We start from the raw sequence: 24,619 nt of genomic DNA, 5'->3' as shown, positions 1-24,619 counted from the left end.
TCTGTACTAAGTGCCTGGGAGACTATACTACAATAGATTGGAGGTGTGATCTCTGTCCCCACGGAGTTTACAACCTAATGGGGAGAACAGACACTAAGTTAAATTACAAGTAAGGGAAGCAGTTGCGTGTAAAGATATGGTCATGGAGTGCCTCTGTGATATTTAAGTCCATCAATGTCACGTGACATTAAGCAATGGCAACATTGCAGGTGTTTGGTTTGATACAAATGAGCTCTATTCGCTCCATAAATGGAGAGGGGGAGGGAGAGGAGGAGAAGGAAGGGAATGGGGAAGAGGGAAGCAGGAATGAGAAGAAGAGTAAGAGGAAGGGGAAGGAGAAGAAGAAAGAGAAAACAGAGGAAAAAGGAGAAGATAAAAAGGAGGAGGAGGAGGAGAAAAGAAGGAGAAGAAAGAATAGGAAGAGGAGGAGAAGAAGAGAAGAAAAGGAGGAGAAGAAGAAGAGGAGGAGCAGGAGGAGAAGGAAAAGAAAAGGAGAAGAAGAGAAAGAGGAGAAGGAGAAGAAAAGAAGGAGATGGAGAAGAAGAAAGACAAACAGGAGGAGGAGAAGGGAAAACAAAGAAGAAGAAGAATCCACATTTTACATTTGAGGAAACTGAGGCAATGAGAAGTGAAGTGATTTCCCCAAGGTCACACAGCCAGCAATTGGCAGAGCCAGGATTAGAAGCCAGGTCCTCTGACACCCAGGCCCATGCTCTGTCCACTAGGCCACACTGCCTCTATTGAGCACTGCATCTACTGAACACCTGTGTGTACCAGAATTCCCAGGATGGACATTGTCTGTTGTCCATGTCCATTGCTTGGCAGTGCAGTGTCCAGATTCCCTAACCGCCACCCAACTGAATACGCTCTGGTAGGGGATTGGGGCAAATGTCCTGCTGGCAACAGCATGGGCTTGGGAGTCAGAGGTCATGGGTTCTAATCCCGGTACTTGTCTGCTGTGCGATCTGGGGCAAGTCACTTTCATTCATTCAATAGTATTTATTGAGCACTTACTATGTGCAGAGCACTGTACTAAGCGCTTGGAATGAACAAGTCGGCAACAGATAGAGACGGTCCCTGCCGTCTGACGGGCTTAAAGTCACTTCACGTCTCTGGGTCTCAAATACCTCACCTGTAAAATGGGGATTAAAACTGTGAGTCCCATGTGGGACAGGGACTGTGTCCAACCTGATTACCTTGTATCTACCCAAGCGCTTAGGTCAGTGCTTGGCATATAGTCAGTGCTTAACAAATGCCATAATTATTATTATTATTCTTATTCTGACCAGGGCCAGATCCCTGTGGATCAAATCAATCAATGGTAATAATAATGTTGGTATATGTTAAGAGCTTACTATGTGCAGAGCACTGTTCTAAGCGGTGGGGGAGGTACACGTGAGGCTCACAGTTAATTCCCATTTTACAGATGAGGGAACTGAGGCAATGATACTTATTCATTCAATCATATTTATTGAGCACTTACCATGTGGAGAGAACTGTACTAGGAGCTTGGGAGAGTACAATACAACAATAAACTAACACAATGCCAATCTCCAGCAAGTTTACAGCCTAGAGCGGCCTGGGCACAGAGCACAGAACTAAGCGTTTGGGGTCATACAGTATCACAGACTAGGCAGGTGTTACCTCTGCCTTCAAAGAGCTTACAGTATAGAGGGGAAATTAGACATTCAAATAAATCCCAAGCAAGGGAAACACCCAAATCGAAGAGCATGTACATAAGCGCTTAGTACACTGCTAGGCACATAGTGAGCACTTAACAAATACCACAGTTGTAATTATTATTATTGTCATTATTAAGGGAGTAGGGACTCAAGTGCATAGGTGACACAGAAGGGAGGGAGAAATGGAAGGGATCAAGGAAGGCTTGCTGAGGAGGTGTGATTTTAGTATGGTTCTGAGGAGGGGGGAGAGTGGTGGTCCGTCAGATAGGAAGAGGGTGCGAGCAAGGGGTCCAAGAAGAGATGAACTCCAGACCAAAGCCGGACCCACCCTCAAGGCAATCCCAAACCCCAGGATGGCCCTGACAATACGGCCCTGATCAATCAATCCATCCATTAATTAAGGGTATTTATGGAGCTCCTTCTCTGTGCAGAGCACTGTACTAAGCAATTGGAAGAGTACCATTCAGTAATAGTAATGAATATGGAATTTGTTAAGTGCTTACTACGTGCCAGGCACTGTACTAAGCACTGGGGTGGATACAAGCAAATCGGGTTGGACACAGTCCCTGTCCCACACAGAGCTCCAGTATTAATCCTTAGTCTTAATCTTAAGAGCAGCAGCGTGGCTTAGTGGAAAGAGCCCGGGCTTGGGAGTCAGAGGACGTGGGTTCTAATCCAGGCTCCGCCTCTTGTCTGCTTTGTGACCGTGGGCAAATCACTTCACTTCTCTGCACCTCAGTTATCTCAATTGTAAAAGGGGATTGAGACTGTGAGCCCCACGTGGGACAACCTGATTACCTCGCACATACCCCAGCACTTAGAACAGTGCTTGGCACATAGTAAGTGCTTAACAAATAATAATATTATTATTATTATTATTATTATTATTAATCCCCATTTTCCAGATGAGGTACCCGAGGCCCAGAGAAGTTAATTGAGTTGCCCAAGATCACACAGCAGACAAGTGGCAAAGCAGGGATTAGAACCCATGGGGCTCTAACCCCAGAAAATCCCATTTAAAGTGAGCCCTGTAGGCAAGTCACTATGGTCCCTTCCCCAGTGATTTACAAATCAGAGCTTTCCTCTGTTTTGTGCATTTGCTATTTCCTAACTGAATAACAATAATAATAATAATTCATAATTATGGCATTTGTTAAGCACGTGCGATGTGCCAGACACTGTGCTAAGTGCTGGTGTGGATACAAGCAAATCAGGATGGATACAGTCCCTGTCCCACCTGCCGTTCACAGTGTCGATTTCCGTTTTGCCAATGAGGTAATTGAGGCCCAGAGAAGAGAAGTGCCTTGCTCGAAGTCAAACAGCAGACAAGTGGAACAGCAGAGATCAGAGCCCATGACCTTCTTCCTCACAGACCAAGGCTCTATCCACTGTGCCATGCATCCTGTAATCTCAATATGTGTGAAAATTAGGCTGCCTCCCTGTCCCATAATCCTCCAGACAAGCAGTTTTTCAGGGTCAGTTCTCGGCCCTCTTCTGTTCTCCATCTACACTCACTCCCTTGGTGAGTTCATTCACTCCCACGGCTTCAACTATCATCTCTATGCAGATGACACCCAAACCTACATCTCCTCCCGTTCTCTCCCCCACCCTCCAGGCTCGTATCTCCTCCTGCCTCCAGGACGTCTCCACCTGGTTGCCCGCCCACCACCTCAAACTCAACATGTCCAAGACTGAGCTCCTTATCTTCACTCCCAAACCCTGTCCTCTCCCTGACTTTTCCATCACTGTGGACGGCACCACCGTCCTTCCCGTCTCACGGGACCTACCTTGGTGTCATCCTTGACTCGGCTCTCTCATTCACCCCACACATCCAATCCGTCACCAAAACCCGCCAGTCTCACCTTCACGACATCGCCAAGATCCACCCTTTCCTCTCCATCCAAACTGCTCCCTTGCTGGTGCAAGCTCTCATAATATTCCCACTGGATTATTGCATCAGCCTCCTCTCTGATCTCCCTTCTCCTGTCTCTCCCCGCTTCAGTCTATACTACACTCCGCTGCCCAGATTATCTTTGTGCAGAAACGCTCTGGGCATGTCACTCCCCTCCTCAGAAATCTCCAGTGGTTGCCTATCAACCTCCATATCAAACAAAAACTCCTCACTCTTGGCTTCAAAGCCGTCCATCCCCTTGTCCCCTCCTACCTCACCTCCCTTCTCTCCTTCTCCAGCCCAGCCCACACACTCTGCTCCTCTGCCGCTCACCTCCTCGCAGTCCCTCGTTTGAGCCTGTCCTGCCATCGACCCCTGCCTACGTCCTACCTCTGGCCAGGAACGCCCTCCCTCCTCACATACGCCAAACTAACTCTCTTCCCCTCTTCAAAGCCATACTGAGAGCTCACCTCCTCCGGGAGGCCTTCCCAGACTGAGCACCCCCTTTTCCTCTGCTCCTCCTCCCCTCCCCATCGCCCCGACTCCCTCCCTCTGCTCTACCCTGTTCCCCTCCCCACAGCACTTGTCTATATTTGTATATTATTTATTACTGTATTTTATTAATGATGAGTATCTATCTATGATTCTATTTATCTATTTTGATGGTATTGATGCCTGTCTGCTTGTTTTGTTTTGCTGTCTGTCTCCCCCTTTTAGACTGTGAGCCCGTTGTTGGTCAAGGATTGTCTCTATCTGTTGCCAAATTGTACATTCCAAGCCCTTAGTACAGTGCTCTGCACACAGCAAGCGCTCAATAAATATGATTGAATGAATAAATGAATCCATTGTATTTATTGAGAACTCACTGTGTGCAGAGCACTATACTAAGCACTTGGGAGAGTATGATACAACAGAATTTGCAGACACTTTCCCTGCTCATAACGAGCTTATTCATTCTGGGGACCCATGGAGAACGTTTCTTTGGAAAAGAATCCGATTTTTCAATCTTAAAAATGTTCCAGTAGCAAATAATTCAATTACCTTTAGACGACATAGCTAAAAGGAAGCAATAGGAGTGTAAGAACCAACTAATCTGAGCCTTTTGTCAACTTTTCTCCTGTGGTTAGAGTTAATAATAATAATAATGTTGGTATTTGTTAAGCGCTTACTATGTGCCGAGCACTGTTCTAAGCGCTGGGGTAGACACAGGGGAATCAGGTCGTCCCACGTGGGGCTCACAGTCTTAATCCCCATTTTACAGATGAGGGAACTGAGGCACAGAGAAGTTAAGTGACTTGCCCACAGTCACACAGCCGACAAGTGGCAGAGCTGGGATTCGAACTCACGAGCCCTGACTCCAAAGCCCGTGCTCTTTCCACTGAGCCACGCTGAGTTAGGAAACTGTGACTCTGAAAACATACAGGAATTGAAAGACTGTATTTTGTAAGACACTTAACAGTCGATGAAACACAAAATGAATTACAAGGCATAAGAATACTTAGGTTATTCGGTATCAAACTGCATACAAAATCCTCAAGTACCACTGCATTAGGGCTTTCTTGTTGCTAATGTCAAAGAAACCATGGGCTCTTTTATAAATATTTAACAAATGTTTCCTGTAGCACATTTTTTGCTTATGAGGATTATTAGTGTGTGTGTATATATATATATATATATATATATATATATATATATATATATATATGTAGGGGTCATGGGATCTAATTCCAGCTCTGTCACTTGTCTCCTGGGTGACCTTGGGCAAGTCACTTCGTTTCTCTGTGCTTCATCTGTAAAATGGGGATCAAAGCTGCCAGGCTCACAAGTGAGAGGGACTGTGTCCAACCCACTTTGCTTGTTATCTAGCCCAGGGCTTAGTATAGTGCCTGGCATATAGTCAACACTTAAAAAATACGATCATTAATATTATTATATGTACACTAGCTCTATATATGCTAATACATATATATATATACTAATAATCCTCATATATACACATATTTAATATGATAACAGTAATAGTGGTATTATTTCAACACTACATGCCAACCACTGCACTAAACACAGGGGTAAATACAAGTGAATGTATGTATGTTACTCCTCACTCCTGGCTTCCAAGCTGTCCAGCCCCTTGCCCCCTCCTACCTCACCTCCTTTCTCTCCTTCTCCAGTCCAGCCCGTACACTCCGCTCCTGTGCTGTCGTTCACCTCCTCACTGTCCCCCATTCAAGCCTGTCCCACCATCAACCCCTGGCCCATGTCCTACCGCTGTCCTGGAATGCCCTCCCTCCTCACCTCCGCCAGACTAGCTCTCTTCCTCCCTTCAAAGCCCTATTTAGAGCTCGCCTCCTCCAAGAGGCCTTCCCAGACTGAGCCCTCCCTTTCCCGCTGCCCCTCCTCCCCTCCCCATTGCCCTGACTCCCTCCCTCTGCTCTACCCCCTTCCCCTCCCCGCAGCCCTTATTACCCTATTTTATTAATGATGTGTATATATCTATAATTCTATTTATTTATATCTGTGCTACTGATGCATGTCTACTTGTTTTGTTTTGGTTTCTTTGTCTCTCTCCTTCTAGACTGTGAGCCCGGTGGTGGGTACGGATTGTCTCTATCTGGTGCCGAATTACACTTTCCAAGTGCTTAGTACAGTGGTCTGCACACATTAAGTGCTCAATAAATGCGATTGAATGAATGAATGAATGAATGAATGAAAGAAAGTTAATCAGGTTCAACACAGTCCCTGTCCTACATGGGACTTGCAGTCTAAGAAGGAGAGAGAACATGTAGGAAATCTCCATTTTACTAATGAGGGAACTGAGAAGTCAGGTCACTTGCCCAGGGTCACACAGCGGGCACAACATGGTAGAGGCAGAATTAGAACCCAGGTCTCCTGACTCTCAGGCCCATGTTCTTTCCACTAGACCATGCTGCTTTATGTCCATTTGTATTTATGGTTCCATTAGATGATACGTTCCTTGTGGACAGGGACCTAATAAACCAACTGTATCGCACACTTCCAACCACTCGGTACATGGCTCGGCACAAAGTAAGTTTTCAGTAAATACCACTAAAATGACTGACACATGTACACACATATAACACACATATATACATACATACACGTGTGTGTGTGTGTGTGTGTATCTGAAATACACTATTCAGGGTTTCTACGGGCTTTGAGGCAATCTCAAAATTTTCTATGTCATTAGTCAACTAGGCATATTCACTGAAAGAGCAGTCCCCACCAAGCTCTTATTTGAGAATTATTAGTCAATATGATTTTTCTCTCTCAGAGAATATCTGTCAGTCTCTCTTGCTGAACTTGGATTAGATGTCAGAGGCACAGATCGGGAAGACTTTCAAGCAGACATGCCACTGTCACCAAAGCCAACCTACAATGGTTCAGTAATGCCATTCTATAATTATTGCAAATATCGAACTTCTCCGCAAGCCTTCTTTTCGCTCACGGAAGCAACGGCAGCTGTTTAACCCGGCAGGTCACACAATCAACATTCATTCCGAAGCAGTGTGGCCTAGTGGATAGAGCATAGGCCCGGGAGCCAGCAGGACCTGGGTTCTAGTCGCGGCTCTGCCGCTTGTCGGCTGTATGACCTTAGGCCAGTCACTTTTCTTCTCTGGGCCTCAGTAAACTCATCTGTAAAATGGGGATGAAGAACGTGAGCCCCAGGTGGGACAGAGACCCTGATTTGCTTGTATCCATCCCAGCGCTTAGTACAGTACCTGGCACGTAGTAAGCGCTTGATACAATTATTTTATTACTGGTACTCTCCCAAGTTCTTAGTACAGTGCTCCACACACAGTAAGCGCTCAATAAATGCGACTGATTGATTTAGGGCCCTCTGCCACAGTTTTAATTTTTCAACGTGGTTGCAACTGGAAAGCATCTCAGTACCTGTTTATTTCCTACGCAAATATCTTCTCGATTAATTAAACAATTATTTTCCTAATTGACGTTAACCTCCTTGGAAGCCCAGACATGAAGCCACTGGATGATTCATCCTGCAATTCCCAGAGGAAACAAAAATCTTACCCAAACCTCTCCCTGATGCAATAGTTACCTAGCAGCACAGCCTAGCAACCCTGTAGCCAAAGGATCCCAGAGCGATATTCAGAAAATAATATCCAAATGACAATGCGCTTCTAAGTATGCCATCCAAACACCTATTAAAACAAAACACCACAACATTCTGCCCCCTAACCGTTCAGCCACATAAATTAGCAGTGACGACACAGGAGAGGGACAAACTAAATGTTGATGAGTTGCTCGAGAATCGAGACTTTACTTCTTCCATCCACCGCCCAGAGACGGAAGAAAAACAAAATAATTAAAAAAAAAAAAACCCAGGAAATCATAGCGAAAGCTGTCGGGAAGCGCTGCGATCGATATCCTACTCTGGAAGCGGATTCAATATACACCTCCCATTCGTGTGTGATGCAAGGATCTCTGAAAGCCCCGGGAAAAGAATGTCATCCTTGATTTTAGTCCTTTGCTGCGATTTTTTATTTTCAAAGAATGTTTTTCATTCCCTGGATTCATTATGATCTGTGCCACCAAAAAAAAAAATCTCTGCAGGTCAGTGCCCGGGCTGAACATTTTTAAACGATTGGAAATGGAACGAATGTAGGACTTCGGAAAGTGACAGGCTGCAGTTCTGGGAACTGAAACTCTGGTTTCCCCTTCAGCCCTCGCTGTAGGAGCTACGTTACCATAGAGACTGTCTCTCACCCCCTGGGTAATCTGACAGCATCCGCATTAGTCAAGACGTTCTAGTTAAGGCCTCCCGAAACCAATCCGTGGCATTTACTGAGCGCTTTCTGTGTGCTGAGCACTGAACTAGGCACTTGGGAGAGAATAATATTAGTAATATTATAATATTATTATTATTAGCCCGGTACTAAGCGATGGGGCGGATACAGGCAAATCAGGTTGGATACAGTCTCAATCTCCATTTTCCAGATGAGGCAAATGAGGTTCAGGGAAGTGAAGCGACTTGCCCAACGCCACAGAGCAGACAAGTGGAGGAGCGGGATTAGAACCCTTGATCTTCTGACTCCCCGGCCAGGGCTCTAGCCAGGAGAGTACAGTCGAGTTGGCAGACACGTTTCCTACCCTCGCGGAGCTTACCGTCTTCAGGGAGAGGCAGAGATTAAAATACATTTCCGCTGGGGGAATGGGAGAGCACAGGGATACGTACCTAAGGGCTGTGGGGCTGGGGGTGGGGTGACCATCAACCCAAACTTCAGACACCACCCCCACCTACCCCAGACTGGAAATTTGGGGCAGAACATCCATATCGCCACAACTTTCCTCCCCACCCCGAGCCTGGGAGTCAGAAAGTCATGGGTTCTAATGCCTACTCTGCCACTTGTCTGCTGGGTGACCGTGGGCAAGTCACTTTGCTTCTCTGGGCCTCAGTTACCTCATCTGTGAAGTGGGGATTAAGCCTGCGAGCCCCATGTGGGACAGTTGATTACCTTGTAATTGCCCCAGCACTTAGAATAGTGCTTGGCATGTAGTAAGCGCTTAACAAATGCCACATTTTTCTTTTAGACTGTGAGCCCTTTGTGGGCAGGGATTGTCTCTATTTGTTGCCAAATTGTACTTTCCAAGTGCTTAGCACAGAGCTCTGCACTCAGTAAGTGCTCAATAAATATGACTGAATGAATGAATAATAGCGGCCTAGTGGACAGAGTAGAGGCCAGGGAGTCAGAAGGACCTGGGTTCTAATCCCAGATCCACCACTTGTCTGCTGTGTGACCTTGGGGCTAGTCACTTTCCCTTCTCCGGGCCTCAGTTCCCTCATCTAGAAAATGGGGATTAAGACATTGAGTCCCATATGGGACAGAGACTGTGTCCAACCCGATTTGCTTGTATCCACCCCAACGCTTAGTACAGTGCCGGGCACATAAGTAAGCACTTAACAAATACCACAATTATGATTATTATCACAAGGCCTGACTCTGTGATCGCCCCGAAGTGCAGAGGCCGGAACCGTGGCGGAAGCTCAACTAGGCAGTAACAGTTGCTCCGCTGTAGACTGTAAACTCCTTGTGGGCAGGGAATGTGTCTGTTCTATTGTTCTACGGTCCGCTCCCAAGCACTTAGTACTATGCTCTGCACACAGTAAGCGCTCAATAAATACAATTGTCTATTTCAAATGTCAATAATTTTATTTCAAAATCCACTCAGTTCTCTAACTATGCGTGTTATCACTGTGTTTTCACTAAAATGCTGCAGGGTACCCCTTTTTTAGGGTTCTTGTTAAGCACTTACTATGTACCAGGAATGTAATAAGCGCTGGGGTAGATTCAAGATAAGCAGGTTGGACACATCCCTGTCCCACACAGGGCTCACCGACTCAATCCCCATTTTCTAGATGAGGGAACTGAGACCCAGAAGGAAAAGGATTTAATCCTCATTTCACAGGTGAGGTAACCGAAGCCCAGAGAAGTTACGTGACTTACCCAAGGTCACGGAGCAGATAAGTGGTGGAGTGGGGATTATTTTTTTCATTATGGCATTTGTTAGGTACTTACTATATGTCAAGCACTCTTCTAAGCGCTGAGGTAGATCAAGTCAATCAGGTCAGACATAGTCCCTGTCCCACATGGGACTCATAGTTTTAGTAGTAGAACACGCATTAAATCCCCACTCACCTCCTCCATGAGGCCTTCCCAGACTGAGCTCCTCTTCTCCCTCTACTCCCTCTGCCACCCCCCCTTACCTCTCCGCAGCTAAACCCTCTTTTTCCCCTTTTCCCTCTGCTCCTCCCCCTCTCCCTTCCCATCCCCACAGCACTGTACTCGTCCGCTCGACTGTATATATTTCCGTTACCCTATTTATTTTGTTAATGAATTGTACATCGCCTCGATTCTATTTAGTTGCCATTGTTTTTACGAGATGTTCTTCCCCTCCACTCTATTTATCGCCATCGTTCTCGTCTGTCCGTCTCCCCCAATTAGACCGTAAGCCCGTCAAACGGCAGGGACCGTCTCTATCTGTTGCCGACTTGTTCATCCCAAGCGCTTAGTACAGTGCTCTGCACATAGTAAGCGCTCAATAAATACTACTGAATGAATGAATGAATGAATCCGAGGCCCAGAGAAGTGAAGTGACTAGCCCGAGGTCACAGAGCAGACAAGTGACAGAGCTGGCATCCGAACCCAGATCCTCTGCCTTCCAGACCCGTGCTCCTTCTCCACTAGGCCATGCTGCTTCGGGGATGTCTGTCGTGTCCAAGTGGATGGCTCTGGGTGGAGCACAACTGTGAGGCTGATGATTATATTTGTTAAGCACTTACCACGTGCCAGGCACTGTACTAAACGCTGAGGTGGATACAAACAAGTCGAGTAGGACACAGTCCCAGTCCCATGTGCGACTCTCATTCTCAATCCCCATTCTACAGATGAGGGAACTGAGGCACAGAGAAATAAAGGGACTTGCCCAAGGTCACTCAGCAGAAAAGTGACAGAGCCGGGATTAGAACCCATGAACCTCCGACTCCCAGGCCCGGGCTCTATCTGTTACGCACTGCTGCTCCTCACGGGGCTCACGATCCTGGAAGCACAATGGTTGGTGCGTAGGGAAAGAGCCATGAGTTCAGTCGGTCAGCATCCCGCCCCCTGCTCGTCTCCATGACCCACTCAACCCTCCGTTCCCCTGCTGCTGCGCTACACGCTGGGGACTGGGGTCTGCAGCTGGAGGCTTGAGGCCCGGGGGAAGAGGCCCTGGAGGTCTCAGGAGAATTTCCTGGGGCCGCTGACCGGGGCTTCTCGGACCCACCCCCCGCCCCCGGGGAAGACCCAAGCCTGGGGACAAGGGGCTGAAATAATCATGGTATTTGTTAAGCGCTTACTATGTGCCAAGCACCATTCTAAGTGCTGGGGTAGATACAAGGTAATCAGGTTGTCCCATGTGGAGCTCACAGTCATAATCCCCATTTTACAGATGAGGTAACTGAAGCACAGAGAAGTAAAGTCACTTGCCCAAGGTCACCCAGCAGACAAGTGACGGGGCCGGGATTAGAACCCTCGTTCTTTGACTCCCATTCATTCATTCATTCAATAATATTTACTGAGCTCTTACTATGTGGGAAGCAGCATGGCTCAGTGGAAAGAGCACGGGCTTTGGAGTCAGGGCTCATGAGTTCGAATCCCAGCTCTGCCACTTGTCGGCTGTGTGACTGTGGGCAGGTCACTTCACTTCTCTGTGCCTCAGTTCCCTCATCTGTAAAATGGGGATTAAGACTGTGAGCCCCACGTGGGACGACCTGATTCCCCTGTGTCTACCCCAGCGCTTAAAACAGTGCTCTGCACCTAGTAAGCGCTTAACAAATACCAACATTATTATTATTATTATGTGCAGAGCAATGTACTAAGTGCTTGGAATGCCAGACTCTTGCCACTATGCCATGCTGCTTCTCCAAAAGGCAAAAAGTGTCGGGGGGTGGGTGCCGTCTGTCTCCCCCGATTAGACTGAGTTCATCATTGGGCAGGGATTGTCTCTATCTGTTGCCAAATTGTACATTCCAAGGGCTTAGTACAGTGCTCTGCACATAGTAAGCGCTCAATAAATATGACTGAATGAATTAATAAATGGTCAATTGACCCCTTGGCTGGACTGGGCATCTTGGCTGGGCACAAGAGAGAAGCCGGGCTGAGATAAGCTGCCGGGAGTGCCGGACGATGCCGGTGATCATGGTGGTATTTGTTAAGCGCCTGCTATGAGCCAAGCACTGGGCTGAGCGTTGGGGTCGATACGAGACCATTAGGCGAAACGCCCTCCCTGGCTCGCATGGGGCTCACAGTCTAAGTGGGAGGGAGGACAGGGATTGAACGCCCATTTTACGGATAAGGAAATGGAGTCACAGAGAAGCTCAGTGCCTTGCCCGAGGTCACCCAGCAGACAAAGGGCAGAGCTGGGACTCGAACCCAGGTCCTCTGATTCCCAGGTCTGTGCTCTTTTCACTAGGCTGCGCTACGATGATTAGCTGGGTGATTGGTTGAAGGGGTGGAGCTGCCAATAGTTCCTACAAAAATCAATCAGTCCATCAGTTGTTTTTCTTGAGCACTGCACAGCACTGTAATAATGTTGGTATTCGTTAAGCGCTTACTATGTGCAGACCACTGTTCTAAGCGCCGGGAAGACACAGGGGAATCAGGTTGTCCCACACGGGGCTCACAGTCTTAATCCCCATTTTACAGATGAGGGAACTGAGGCACAGAGAAGTGAAGTGACTCGCCCACAGTTACACAGCTGACAAGTGGCCGAGCCGGGATTCGAACCCATGACCTCTGACTCCAAAGCCCGTGCTCCTTCCACTGAGCCACGCTGCTTCTCTAAGTGCTTGGGAGAGTTGGTAGACACATTCCCTGCCCATAACGAGCTTCCAGTCTACACAACCGACTGGACTCTGGCTCACCGCACCCCACCCAGAGTGGAGAAATTTCCAGAATCATGGAAAGAAGATATCAGGGTATATTGATTACCCTTGGGAGATATAGTTCTGCATAGTAGAAGAGGACTTATTGAGCATCTATTTGATGTGGTGCACTTTAGAGAAGCAGTATGGCTCAGTGGAAAGAGCACGGGCTTGGGAGTCAGAGGTCATGAGTTCGAATCCTGCCTCGGCCACTTGTCAGCTGTGTGACTGTGGGCAAGTCACTTAACTTCTCTGTGCCTCAGTTACCTCATCTGTAAAATGGGGATTAACTGTGAGCCTCATGTGGGACAACCTGATTACCCTGAATCTACCCCAGCGCTTAGAACGGTGTTCGGCACACAGCGCTTAACAAATACCAACATTATTACTATTACTATGGGAAGTTCCAAACAACAAAATGACAGCTTTCCTGCCCTCAAGGAACTTACGATTATGATTTGAAGCTATTCAGTCCCTTGCATGCTTTGTTTGGAGAGCAGGAAGTAAACGCAGCCACGATGCATATGAAATTATAAGCATACATAATGTAAATAAAGAATTCTTCAAACTTGAGTCTCACGGGATACCCTCTCAACCTCTTTCTGCAAGAGGGGACGATTTTCCTTCTGGTCATTGTTTCCTGCGTTTCCCAGGGAAGAATAGATGGAAACATCCCAAGGTGCTGACCGCCCATTCAGAGAACGCTGCAGTTGTTCTACTCGCTTTGTCTACCACCTCACCATCTGCTGGACACCAGCTGACAAAAGCAGGGCGCGGAGATGACGAACCCCGTTCATGAATTGCCGCTTACCTTAAACCTCTCGGACACTCCCTCGGCGATGCTGATCGTAAATTCAGCGATTTTGGGGGTACGGAACTTCCCTTTCTTGCGGTCCGGCTCATACTCGGTTTTAGTCTTGACCACCACCTTTCGAAAAACGCAAGCAGACGAAACAGCATTGACCCAACAAGTCCGGGGAATTGACCATCGATTTTTATCAGTGCTATCTGTTGGGTGATTAACTTAAGCCCAGAACATGAAGTGGTCCCGATTCATTCATTCATTTATTCATTCAACTGTATTTACTAAGCGCTTACTGTGTGCAGAGCACTGGACTAGGCGCTTGGGAAAGTACAATAAGGCAATAAAGAGTGACAGTCCGTGCCCATAATGAGCTCACAGTATAGAGGTGGGGAGACATCAGTACAAATAAACAGACGTCAATATAAATAAATAAAATTACAGATGTATACTTAAGTGCTGTGGGGTGGGGCAGGGCCGGGCCGGCAGGGAGGGGAAGAGCCAAGGGAGCAAGTCAGGGCAACGCAGAAGGGAGAGGGAGATGAGGAAAAGTAGAGCCTAGTCTGGGAAGGCCTCCTGGAGGAGGTGTGCCTTCAGTAAGGCTTTGAAGGGCGGGGAGAAGAGTAAGTGTCTGACGATGAGCTCTGAGATCCGCTCATTTATTTTTCTAATCAATCGATAGTATTTATCGAGCACTTACTCTGGGCAAAGCACTGTACTTGGGAGAGCACGATCCTACCTCTGCCCTCCAGAAGCTTACAGTCTAGCTGGGAAGACAGACTCTAAAATAAATTACAGCTAGAGAAGAGCAACAGAATTTAAAGAGAGGTATATAAGGGCTACAGGGGGTAGGAAGATGAGAGCGATGATGAAAGTATTTGTTAAGCGCTTACTATGTGCCAGGCACTGTACTTAGCACTGGGGAGGATACATGTAAATCGGGATGGACACAGTCCCTGTCCCATATGGGGCTCACAGTCCCAATCCTCAATTTACAGATGAGGAAACTGAGGCCGGGAGAAATAAAGTGACTTGCCCAAGGTCACACGGTAGACAAGTGGCAGAGGCGGGGTTAGAACCCATGACCTTCTGACTCCCAGGCCCATGTTCCACCCACTACACCAGAATCCATGTGTTTAGAAGGGAGATGACATTAATCAGGGAAGGCTTCCTGGACAAAACGTGATTTTAGAAAAATCCTCCACCTACCCAGTGCGTGTAAGAATTCTTTTCCAGCTCTCCAAGAGTGCTTTCTCTAAAGCCCTCATCAAATGGAATTACTCCACTCTCCATCTGTATATTCCAAGTATTTTTATTACTTTATCCGATTAATTTAGGAACTGTCAAAGACCATTACATTTTCAGCGCTAGTCATTACTCCTACCGGCGCCACACTGTTACCTTATAACTGCATCATTAACTTGGATCCATGAAGGGTGTACTTGAGTCTTTCATAAATTCCTTTCCACCACCATTTGAAAAACAAGAGCCATTTAAGTGGATTGTCGATTACCCTTGAACTAAGGAGGATTCAGAGCAGAACACGCGAGGGCAAGAGAAACAATCACAGCTTGTGTGGGACCAGATTTCCTTTTCTCCTTATTCTCCCTAATCTTTACCCTAACCCCGACCGGAAGTTTTCCGTTCCCGAAGCGCTGTGGGCTGGTTGGCGGAAAGAGTCCGGACTTGGGAGCCAGAGGACCTGGGTTCCAATCCCAGTTCTGCCAACTGCCTGTGTGACCTTGGGCGAGTCACTTAGCTCCTCTGCGTCTCGACCTCTCCGTGTGTAAAATGGGGATTCAATGCCTGTTCTCTCTCCTGGGAAGCAGCGTGGTCTAGTGGCGAGGGCACGGGCTTGGGAGTCAGAGGTAGTGGGTTCTAATCCCGGCTCCACCACTTGTCTGCTGTGTGACCTCGGGCGAGTCACTTAATTTCTCTGGGGCTCAGTTTTCTCATCTGTAAAATGGGGGTTAAGAGCGTGAGCCTCACGTGGGACAGGGACTGTGTCCGACCTGATTACCTTGTATCTATCCCAATGCTGGGCACATAGTAAGCGCTTAACGAATACCCTAACTGCTGTGACTATTACTCCCTCTCAGACTGTGAGCCCCATGTGGAACAGAACCGGTGACTGACCTGCCTATCTTGCTGGGGACCAGAACGTTTGCTATAATGCTTGGCACACGGAAAGCCTTAACAAACACGACCATTATTCATTACACCCTGCTTCTCCTCACGGGGCTCACAATGCTGGAAGCACAATTCACTACCGTAAAAATGTACTGAAGCCAGGGGCTCCAGGGTCGCTATGTACCTGTTACTCCTAACAAAGCCCATGACAGCTACAACCTGTTCCCGGACTATTTTGGAGTCCTTATTGCACCTTTCCCCAACCTTAAAACTGAGCTCTTCTCTTTTCCTTTCTTCACAGGAAAAATGGCATCTTCCTCCTCAACCGTTCTAGTGTTTTGCCTGTTTGTGTGACAGAGACCTGCTCAAAACAATTCTGGAAAGGGATGAGGCTTACTATTAGATTTTAAAAAAAAAAAGAAATGAAAAGAGCTTTCGCAAGTATCTGCTCGCCTCAACACAGGCTGAGGGGGAAAGGGGAGGCGCTGCATTGGAACAAAAGGTCCCTGGTTAGGACTCGAGCTTCCCAGCTTTGAAATGAACAAGACGCACACAGAGATGAGATGCGCTAATTGGTCAGGGCCGATGTTTGGTCGCCAGTCGGTAGAGGCCTGTGAGGCGAAGGAGGGTGGGATGGTCTCTTTAAAGCTCCCTTTATCCTCCACGTTCACGGTGGTAAAAGACAATTTCAACCGTCTCGGTCCTCCACCACATCACACGCGCTGCCAAAAAATGGTCTTTTAAGACACACCGAGTCTCCCCGTTGAGTACTATCACCAGATCTGAAATGAGCTCTGAGCCCACGACTAATTGAAATCATTAGGGAAGCGGCTAATGAACTGATGAACACACCCAATATCACCCAAAGTGAAAAATCCAAAACACCGAGAACACAAATGTTCAATTTGGGAAGAAAAAAACAAACAAACAAACAAACAAAAATCAAAGCCGCTTTAGGGTCAATAAAACCAGAGTCGGTAATCCGAACACTCCACAAGGGAGGGGTTTTCATAGTCGACAGGGTTTTTGAGCTTGAGCCAGGTTCCGAATTCCCTTCCCTTCCAACAGGGATGTTAACTCCCTGAATCAGGATTCCACATGGTGTCTAAGGGAAGAAAGTTCAACGCCTCAAAGAAAGGGGCTAGGGGCTTGAGCCGAAAGAATTCAGAGGCTCATCGGCTCATCTCTTAGCTCCCTCAAGAGCCGAAGGCAACCATTCTATAGCCACAAGGTGCTCCAGCCTCCACTCCCTCCTGGGATAAAACCATCTAAAGGGTCCCAGTACATTCATTATTCTCTCCAGCCCACTAGTTAAAAAAAAAAAAAAATCAAGACTGCAAATGGAAGTCTAAATTAGATTTTATTTTTTAATTCTACAAAGGAACTCCCCCCCCCCCCCCTCCAATTGTCACCCAATTCCTGGGCAGTGCAGAAGGAATCGGTCGGGAAAGAGAGGGTGGTCACTGACCTCTTTCAGGCCCCTTTTCCATTACGGTGTGTCTCAGGGGAGGACTCTCCGTCTCCTCACCCGCACCCAGGCAGTTCTGGCCTTTTGTCACTTGCTTTGTATGCCTGGGGGAGGCCGGTGCCCGGGGAAGCCAGTGACCGGAGACACCGCAGTCTAGAGAGACCGGTGGCCTTAGTGGCCGGGGAGGCCGATGACCGGCGACATGGCTGTCGGGGGAGGCTGGTGTCCGCGGAGGCTGGTGTCCGGGGAGGCCGGGGACAGAGGAGGTTGGGCACAGGAAAATATGGAGGATCGGTGCCCGTGGAAGCCAGTGATCGGGGACACCACGTTCTGGGGAGACTGATGACCTTGGCGGCCGGTGAACGGGGAAACAGGTGATCGGTGACACGGCAAGCAGGGGAGGTGGGGGACAGGGGATCGGTGCCCATGGAAGCCAGCGACAGGGGACACCCCGGTCCAGGGAGGCCAGCGACCGGCGACACGGCAGTCCAGGGAGGCCGGTGCCCGCGGAGGCCGGTGGCCGGTCTGTACGGTGCCCGGCACGTGATAAGTGCTTACCAAATGCCATAGTTTTATTAGTATTCTATTACCTTGTCGGGAGGAGGGAACTGCAGCTGATTGACGTCCAGCGGTGTCATCAGGGGGATGGTGTCGAAGCCATCCTCCGCCAGCGGCTGCTTGGGGCTTTTCTGGCTGAAACCCTTCCCCAGCTTCACCATCTTCCCGGACAAAGCGAGCCAGCCAAGGGCCTGCGGGCAATGGGCTCGGGCGGCCACCGACACACGGGGGGCAAGGGGGGGGGAGTCCCCGGGTGGACTCTGGATGATCCCCGACCGCTGATCCCCTCCCTCCGAAGGGGGGTGGGGAAGGAGGGCGGTGCTGGGTGGGCAGGGTGGGAGGTCTGAGGAAGTCTGGGGTATATGGGGATCTGGGGGCCTGAGAGGACTGGGGAGATCTGGGAGGTGTGGAGTGATCAGGGAGGTCTGGGGGGGGATCTGGGGGTCTAAAGGGAGCTGGGAGATCTGGGGGCCTGGGGGGATCTGGGAGGATCTGGGGCGTCTGGAGGGTCTAGAGGTCTGGGGGGATCTGGGGGTCTGGAGGTCTGGGGGATCTGGGGGGATCTGGGATGTCCTGGGGGGGAGGTCTGGGGGATCTGGGAGGTCTGGGGAATCTAGGGGCCTGGGAGGTCTAGGGGATCTGGGGACCTGGGGACCTGGGGGCCTGCGGGTGGGGGGCTGCAGCCGGTCGGGGAGCGGGGCGTTTTGGAGGCGGGGGGCGGGGGGCAGAGGCGGACTCCGGGGCCTTTTCTTGCCCAAGCCCCCGGCCCCCACGGCCCAACGCTGGGTTGGCCGGCCGCCCCCCGCCCCTGCCCCAGCCCAGCCCTTCCAGGCCAGCAGCCCCCCGCCCACCGCCGCCCAAACTTACCCAACAGAGGCGGGGGCGGCTCCTGCCCCTCCTGCACCCCCTGCACCTGCTGTTCTTGCTGCAGCTCTTGCTGCAGCTGCTGCTGCTCTTGTTGCTGCTCTTGCTGCTGCAGCTGGAGCTGTGGCTCCGCGGCTTCGCCTTTCCCAGCGGCTCCCGGCAGCAGCTCCCAGCAGCAGGTCCTAGGAGCAGGAGCAGGTCCCACCCTCGGCAATGGCGGAGGCGGAGCTGGAGCCGGACGGTGCTTGGGGACGGTCGAGGGCACAAATCAAACGCCCCACTTCTTGCTCTCCTTCCCTCCTCCCTCCCTCCCTCCCTTTCTTTCTTCCTTCGTTCCTTCCTTCCGCCCCGTTAATGTGTCGAGGGTGCGAGGTCCTCCGGCGGGCCGGGGGGCTGCAGCCGGGCCGGGGGGCTGCGGAGGGAGCAGGGGCCGGAGCTGCAGCTGGGCTAGGAGCTGGAGCTGCAGTGGGAGCTGCAGCAGGGGCTGCGGATGGTGATAGATCAGAGGCTGGAGCAGGAGCTGGAGCAGGCGCTGCAGATGGTGATAGATCGGGGGGCCGGAGCAGGAGCTGGAGCCGGTGATAGATCAGGGGCTGGAATTGGAGCAGGGGTTGCAGATGGTGGTAGATCGGGGGCTGGAACTGGAGCAGGAGTTGGAGCTGGAGCTGGTGATAGATCAGAGGTTGGAGCAGAGGCTGGAGCTGGAGCAAGGCCTGCAGCTGGTGATAGATCAGGGGCTGCAGCAGGGACTGGAGCTGGAGCTGCAGCTGGTGATAGATCAGGGGCTGCGGCATTCATTCATTCAATAGTATTTATTGGGCACTTACTATGTGCAGAGCAGCTGGAGCTGGAGCTGCAGCTGATGATAGATTGGGGTTGCTGGAGCTGCAGCTGATGATAGATCGGGGTTGCAGCAGGGGCTGGAGCAGGAGCTGCAGCTGCTGATAGTTCAGGGGCTGAGGCTGGAGCAGGGGCTGGGAAAGGAGGAAGGGACCCCCATAGCCCACGTCCCGCCCCTGGCCTGGAACGCCCTCCCTCCTTAAATCAATCCCACAGACAAACACTCGCCACCTCCTTCAAAGCCCTACTGAAGGCTCACCTCTTCCAAGAGGCCTTCCCAGACTAAGCCCCACTTTTCCTCAGTTCCACGTCACCCTGACTCGCTCCCTTTGCTCTTCCCCCCTCCCAGCCCCACAACAGTTCTGTCTATATCTGTCATTTTATTTATTTATGTAGATGCCTGTTTATTTGTATTGATATCTTTCTCCTCCCTCCTAGACTGTGAGCTCCTTGTGGGCAGGGATTGTCTCTCTTCATTGTTGTATCATACTTTCCCAAGCACTTAGTCCAGTGCTCTGCGCACAGTAAGTGCTCAGTAAATACGACGGAATGCATGAATGACCCCCGAGAAGCGGGCAGAGGGTTTCGGGTTTGATCTTGCAACCGAGGCTGCCGCGAGGACCTTCGTTCCCAGGCTTCCACCCGTGACCCGCTCACCCTTAAGGGGGCTGAAGGGTCTTTCAAGATATTTGCTGAGTGTTACTAGGTGCCAGGCACTGTTCTAAGTGCTGAAACTGGGGTCCATGGCCCGGAGAGGTGCTGTCCCCCCACCAGCACCCACAAGAAAGAAATGGGCCTGTTTGGGGATCGGAGTGGAGACAGACACACGTGGAAGTGGGGAAGACCGTTGTTCCGGCTTTCCTCCGGCCCGACCCCAACACAAACCGGAAAAAAGTCACCCTGCCCGGCCTAGAGGTGCCTATGTTTATCCAGGGTACAGTTAGGCCTCATCAGTGCCCTTTCGTCCGGTTGGGCGGGTCGCTCCGCAGCCCTCAGAACACGCCCAGGGGCAAAGGGCAAATTGAGGAATACTAATACTAATAATAATTACGGTATTGGTTAAGCGCTTCCTATGTACCAGGCATTGTTCTAAGTGCTGGGGTGGATAGAAGCAAATCGAGTTGTACACAGTCCCTGTCCCATATGGGGCTCACAGTCTCAATCCCCATTTTCCACATGAGGGAACTGAAGCCCAGAGAAATAAAGAGACTTGCCCAAGGTCACCCAGCCGACAAATGGCAGAGCCGGGATTAGAAACCATGACCTTCTGACTCCCAGGCCCGTGCTCTATCCACCAAGCCGTGCTGCTTCCCATTAAGCGTAAGTGGGGGAATAAGCCTGAATGGGAGAATCCCACCCCCAGTCCCCTCAGTTTTCCCAATCCTTCCCCCTGCCCTATCTTCCTCCATCCTTCCCCCTCTTTCCTGAGTCCTTCCCATTTTCCCATGTCCTCTCCATCCTCTCCCTCCTCCCCATCCTCTAGACCGTCAACTTGTTGTGGGCAGGAAACGTGTCGCCCATCCAATTCTGTTATATTGTACTCTCCCAAGCACTTAGTAAAGTGCTCTCTACACAGTAAGTGCTCAGTAAATACCATCGATCGATTGATCCACTCTATTCCCCCCATCCCCAGCCTCTCTAATCTCTCTATTCCTCTCCGTTCTCCCATCCTCCACATTCCTCCATCTTCTCTATTCCCTCCCCATTTCCCCCTTCTCCCCATTCTCCCCAACTACCCTATTTCCCCACCCTTCCTATTCTCCCCATTCCCCCTCCTCCCTGCCCCACCCGCCGCCCCTAACAGCTGAAATTTAGCCCCTGAACAAGAAGCGTTGAGGGTCCCATCCAACCCACTTTCCCCCCCCCCCCCGACCCATGAGGGTATTTATTTAGTGCTTACTCTGTGTAGAGCACTGTAAATAATCCTTGGGGAAAGACAGTATAGCAACAAAGAGTGGCAATCCGTGCTTGCAATAAGCTCTAAGTTTAGAGGAGGGTCAGAGATGGTACAAAGGAGCCAAGGATGGGGAGCATGGGGCGAGGATGCCATCGCCCGTCCTCCTCTCGGGTGCCCACCTGGGACCCGACCGCCGGCTAGGCTGGAGGGCCCGCTCCCCCTTCTCCCTTCTCCCCTGCTCCATCCCAGATCCCTCCTGTCCCCCGCAAAGGCCCCAGTCCCAACCCCACTCATGCCTCCCTTCAATCAATCGGTGGTATTTATTGAGCACTTACTGGATGCACAGCTCTATACTACTACTAATAATAGAGTATTTGTTAAACGATTACAGTGTGCCAGGCACCGAACTAAGCGCTGGGGTGGATACAAGCAAATCGGGTTGGACACAGTCCCTTGCCCCACGTGGGGCTCACAGTCTCCATCCCCATTTTACAGAGGACGTAACTCAGGCCCAGAGAAGTGACTTGTCCAAGGTCACCCGGCGGACAAGTGGCGGAGCCGGGATTAGAACCCAAGACCTTCTGACTCTTATCCCTGCTGTATATACCCCTGCTGTATCCACTACGCCACTCACCTGGGAGAGTCCAATACGAGGGAGTTGGTAGCCACGTTCCCTGCCCGCAGGGAGCTTCCAGTCCAGGGGGGCGGAGGGGGAGAGAGACCACCTAAACGGAATAAATCACAAAAACTAAGGCCGCACTCCCTCCCAGCCCTGGCCGTCCCCCAGGTGGCGGACAAGTGGGTCTTGGGAGTTCACAAAGGCAGGAACAAAGCAGAGGCCAATCCGGATCTCCAACCTCCGGCAGGAAGCTGATTCGGTCACCATCGCGAGCTGCACGGGCCCCGTCCAGAGGAGACATTGCCATCTGATTTTATCGCGATTGACGAGGAGAAGGCGTGGAAGCGGCCCCGTTATCCGGACTCCAGCCACCGAATCGGCTATTCGTTCTATTACTGGGCTGCTACTGACCACTGCCCCCCGGGGAGCTTGAGTCCAGTGTGGACTTTATGGTCCATGTGGAAAAGCAGCGTGGCCTGGGAATCAGAAGGATCTGGTTTCCAAACCCAACTCGGCCACATCTCTGCTGTGTGACCTTGGGCAAGTCACTTCATTTTTCTAGGCCTCAGTTACCACGCCTGTAAAATGGGGGATAGGGGCTGGTTCCAACCCGACTGGCTTGTATCCACCCCAACGCTTAGTACAGTACCTGGCACATAGTAAGCAGCATGGTGTAGTGGAGAGAGCATGGGCCTGGGAGTCAGAAGGTCATGGATTCTAATCCCAGTTCTGCCACTTGTCGGCTGTCTGACCTTGGGCAGGTCACCTTACTTCTCAACGTGGCTCAGTGGAAAGAGCCCGGGCTTGGGAGTCCGAGGTCATGGGTTCGAATGCCGGCTCGGCCACTTGCCAGCTGTGTGACTTTGGGCAAGTCACTTCACTTCTCTGTGCCTCAGCTCCCCCATCTGTAAAATGGGGATTAAAAACCATAAACCCCATGTGGGACATGACCGCCTTGTATCTCCCCCAGCGTTTAGAACAGTGCTTTGCACATAGTAAGCGCTTAACAAATACCATTATTATTATTGCGTGGCTCAGTGGAAAGAGCACGGGCTTTGGGGTCAGAGATCATGAGTTCAAATCCCGGCTCTGCCACTTGTCAGCTGTGTGACTGTGGGCAAGTCACTTAACTTCTCTGTGCCTCAGTGACCTCATCTGTAAAATGGGGATTAAGACTGTGAGCCCCACGTGGGACAACCTGATTCCCCTGTGTCTACCCCAGCGCTTAGAACAATGCTCTGCACATAGTAAGCGCTTAACAAATACCAACATCATTATTATTATTATTATTCTTTGGGCCTCAGTTCCCTCATCTGGAAAATGGGGATTGAGACTGTGAGCCCTGTATGGGACAGGGACTGTGCCCAACCCGATTTGCTTGTATTCACCCCAGCGCTTCGTACAGTGCCTGGCACATATTAAGCACTTAAAAAATGCTGTAATTATTATTATTATTATTTTATTATTATCCACCCCAGTGCTTAGTACAGTGCCTGGCACATAGTAAGCACTTAAATACCACAATTATTATTATTGAGCGCTTACTGTGTGCAGAGCACCATACTAAGCACTTGGGAGAGGACAGTACAACAATATAACAGCCACATTCCCCGCCCACAGTGAGTTTACAGTCTACAGTAAGTGCCAGGTTTGTGTAAGACTGTGAGCGGTCACACCTTGGCCGGGCTACTGAGCTTAGCTCACTAGGACCAAAGGGGCTGGTGGGGAGAGATTCATTCATTCAATAGTATTTATTGAGCGCTTACTATGTGCAGAGCACTGTACTAAGCGCTTGGCATGTACAGATCGGTTACAGATAGAGACAGTCCCTGCCCTTTGACGGGCTTACGGTCTAAATGGGAAGCATTAACTACCCCCCCCCCATAGCTCCCGACATTACTGACCCCGGAGGGGTTGAGTGAGCCAATAGGCTGGACATTCAGACCCAGAATGAGAAAACGGCCATGGGTCTTGGTTGTCCCACAATTCTTTTTCACCCCAAATATGGCCAATGGAAGGGAAGAGGGTCAGGAATAGTAATACTAATAATAATAATGATGATGGTATTTGTTAAACACTTACTATGTGCCAGGCACTGTACTAAGAGCCGGGGCGGAGACAAGCAAATAGAGTTGGACACAGTTCCTGTCCCACGTGGGGCTCACGATCTCGGTCCCCATTTTACAGATGAGGCAACTGAGGCACAGAGAAGTGAAGTGACTTGCCCAAGGTCACGCAGGAGAGCAGTGGTGGAGCCAGGATTAGAACCCATGACCTTCTGACTCCCAGGCCCATGTTCTCTCCACTACGCCATGCTGCTTCTCAAGAGGATCAGGAATAATAATATTAATAATGATGGTATTTGTTAAGCGCTTACCATGTGCCAAGCACTGTTCTAAGCACTGGGGGAGATACAAGGTCATCAG

At 50.0% G+C, this 24,619-nt stretch overlaps 1 protein-coding gene across 1 annotated transcript in view; it reads right to left on the bottom strand.

Annotated features, from left to right (window-relative positions):
• Window positions 1-19,044, bottom strand: part of NSG1 (neuronal vesicle trafficking associated 1) — a 40,228-nt gene extending 21,184 nt beyond the window's left edge. The window contains exons 1-3 of the mRNA XM_029063568.2: window positions 18,841-19,044; window positions 18,006-18,164; window positions 13,827-13,943 (exon numbers count right to left, since the gene is read on the bottom strand). Coding sequence (XP_028919401.1) covers window positions 13,827-13,943; window positions 18,006-18,134 — 246 coding nt within the window. The 5' untranslated portion in view covers window positions 18,135-18,164; window positions 18,841-19,044. The remainder of the gene's footprint in view (window positions 1-13,826; window positions 13,944-18,005; window positions 18,165-18,840) is intronic.
• Between the last annotated feature and the right edge of the window lie 5,575 nt (window positions 19,045-24,619).

The sequence above is a fragment of the Ornithorhynchus anatinus genome, chromosome 4 (genome assembly GCF_004115215.2).
Source record: "Ornithorhynchus anatinus isolate Pmale09 chromosome 4, mOrnAna1.pri.v4, whole genome shotgun sequence".
NCBI classification, from domain to species: Eukaryota; Metazoa; Chordata; class Mammalia; order Monotremata; family Ornithorhynchidae; genus Ornithorhynchus; species Ornithorhynchus anatinus.
Note: the sequence above shows the minus strand (reverse complement) of the source record. Positions and strands in the feature narration are given on the sequence as shown.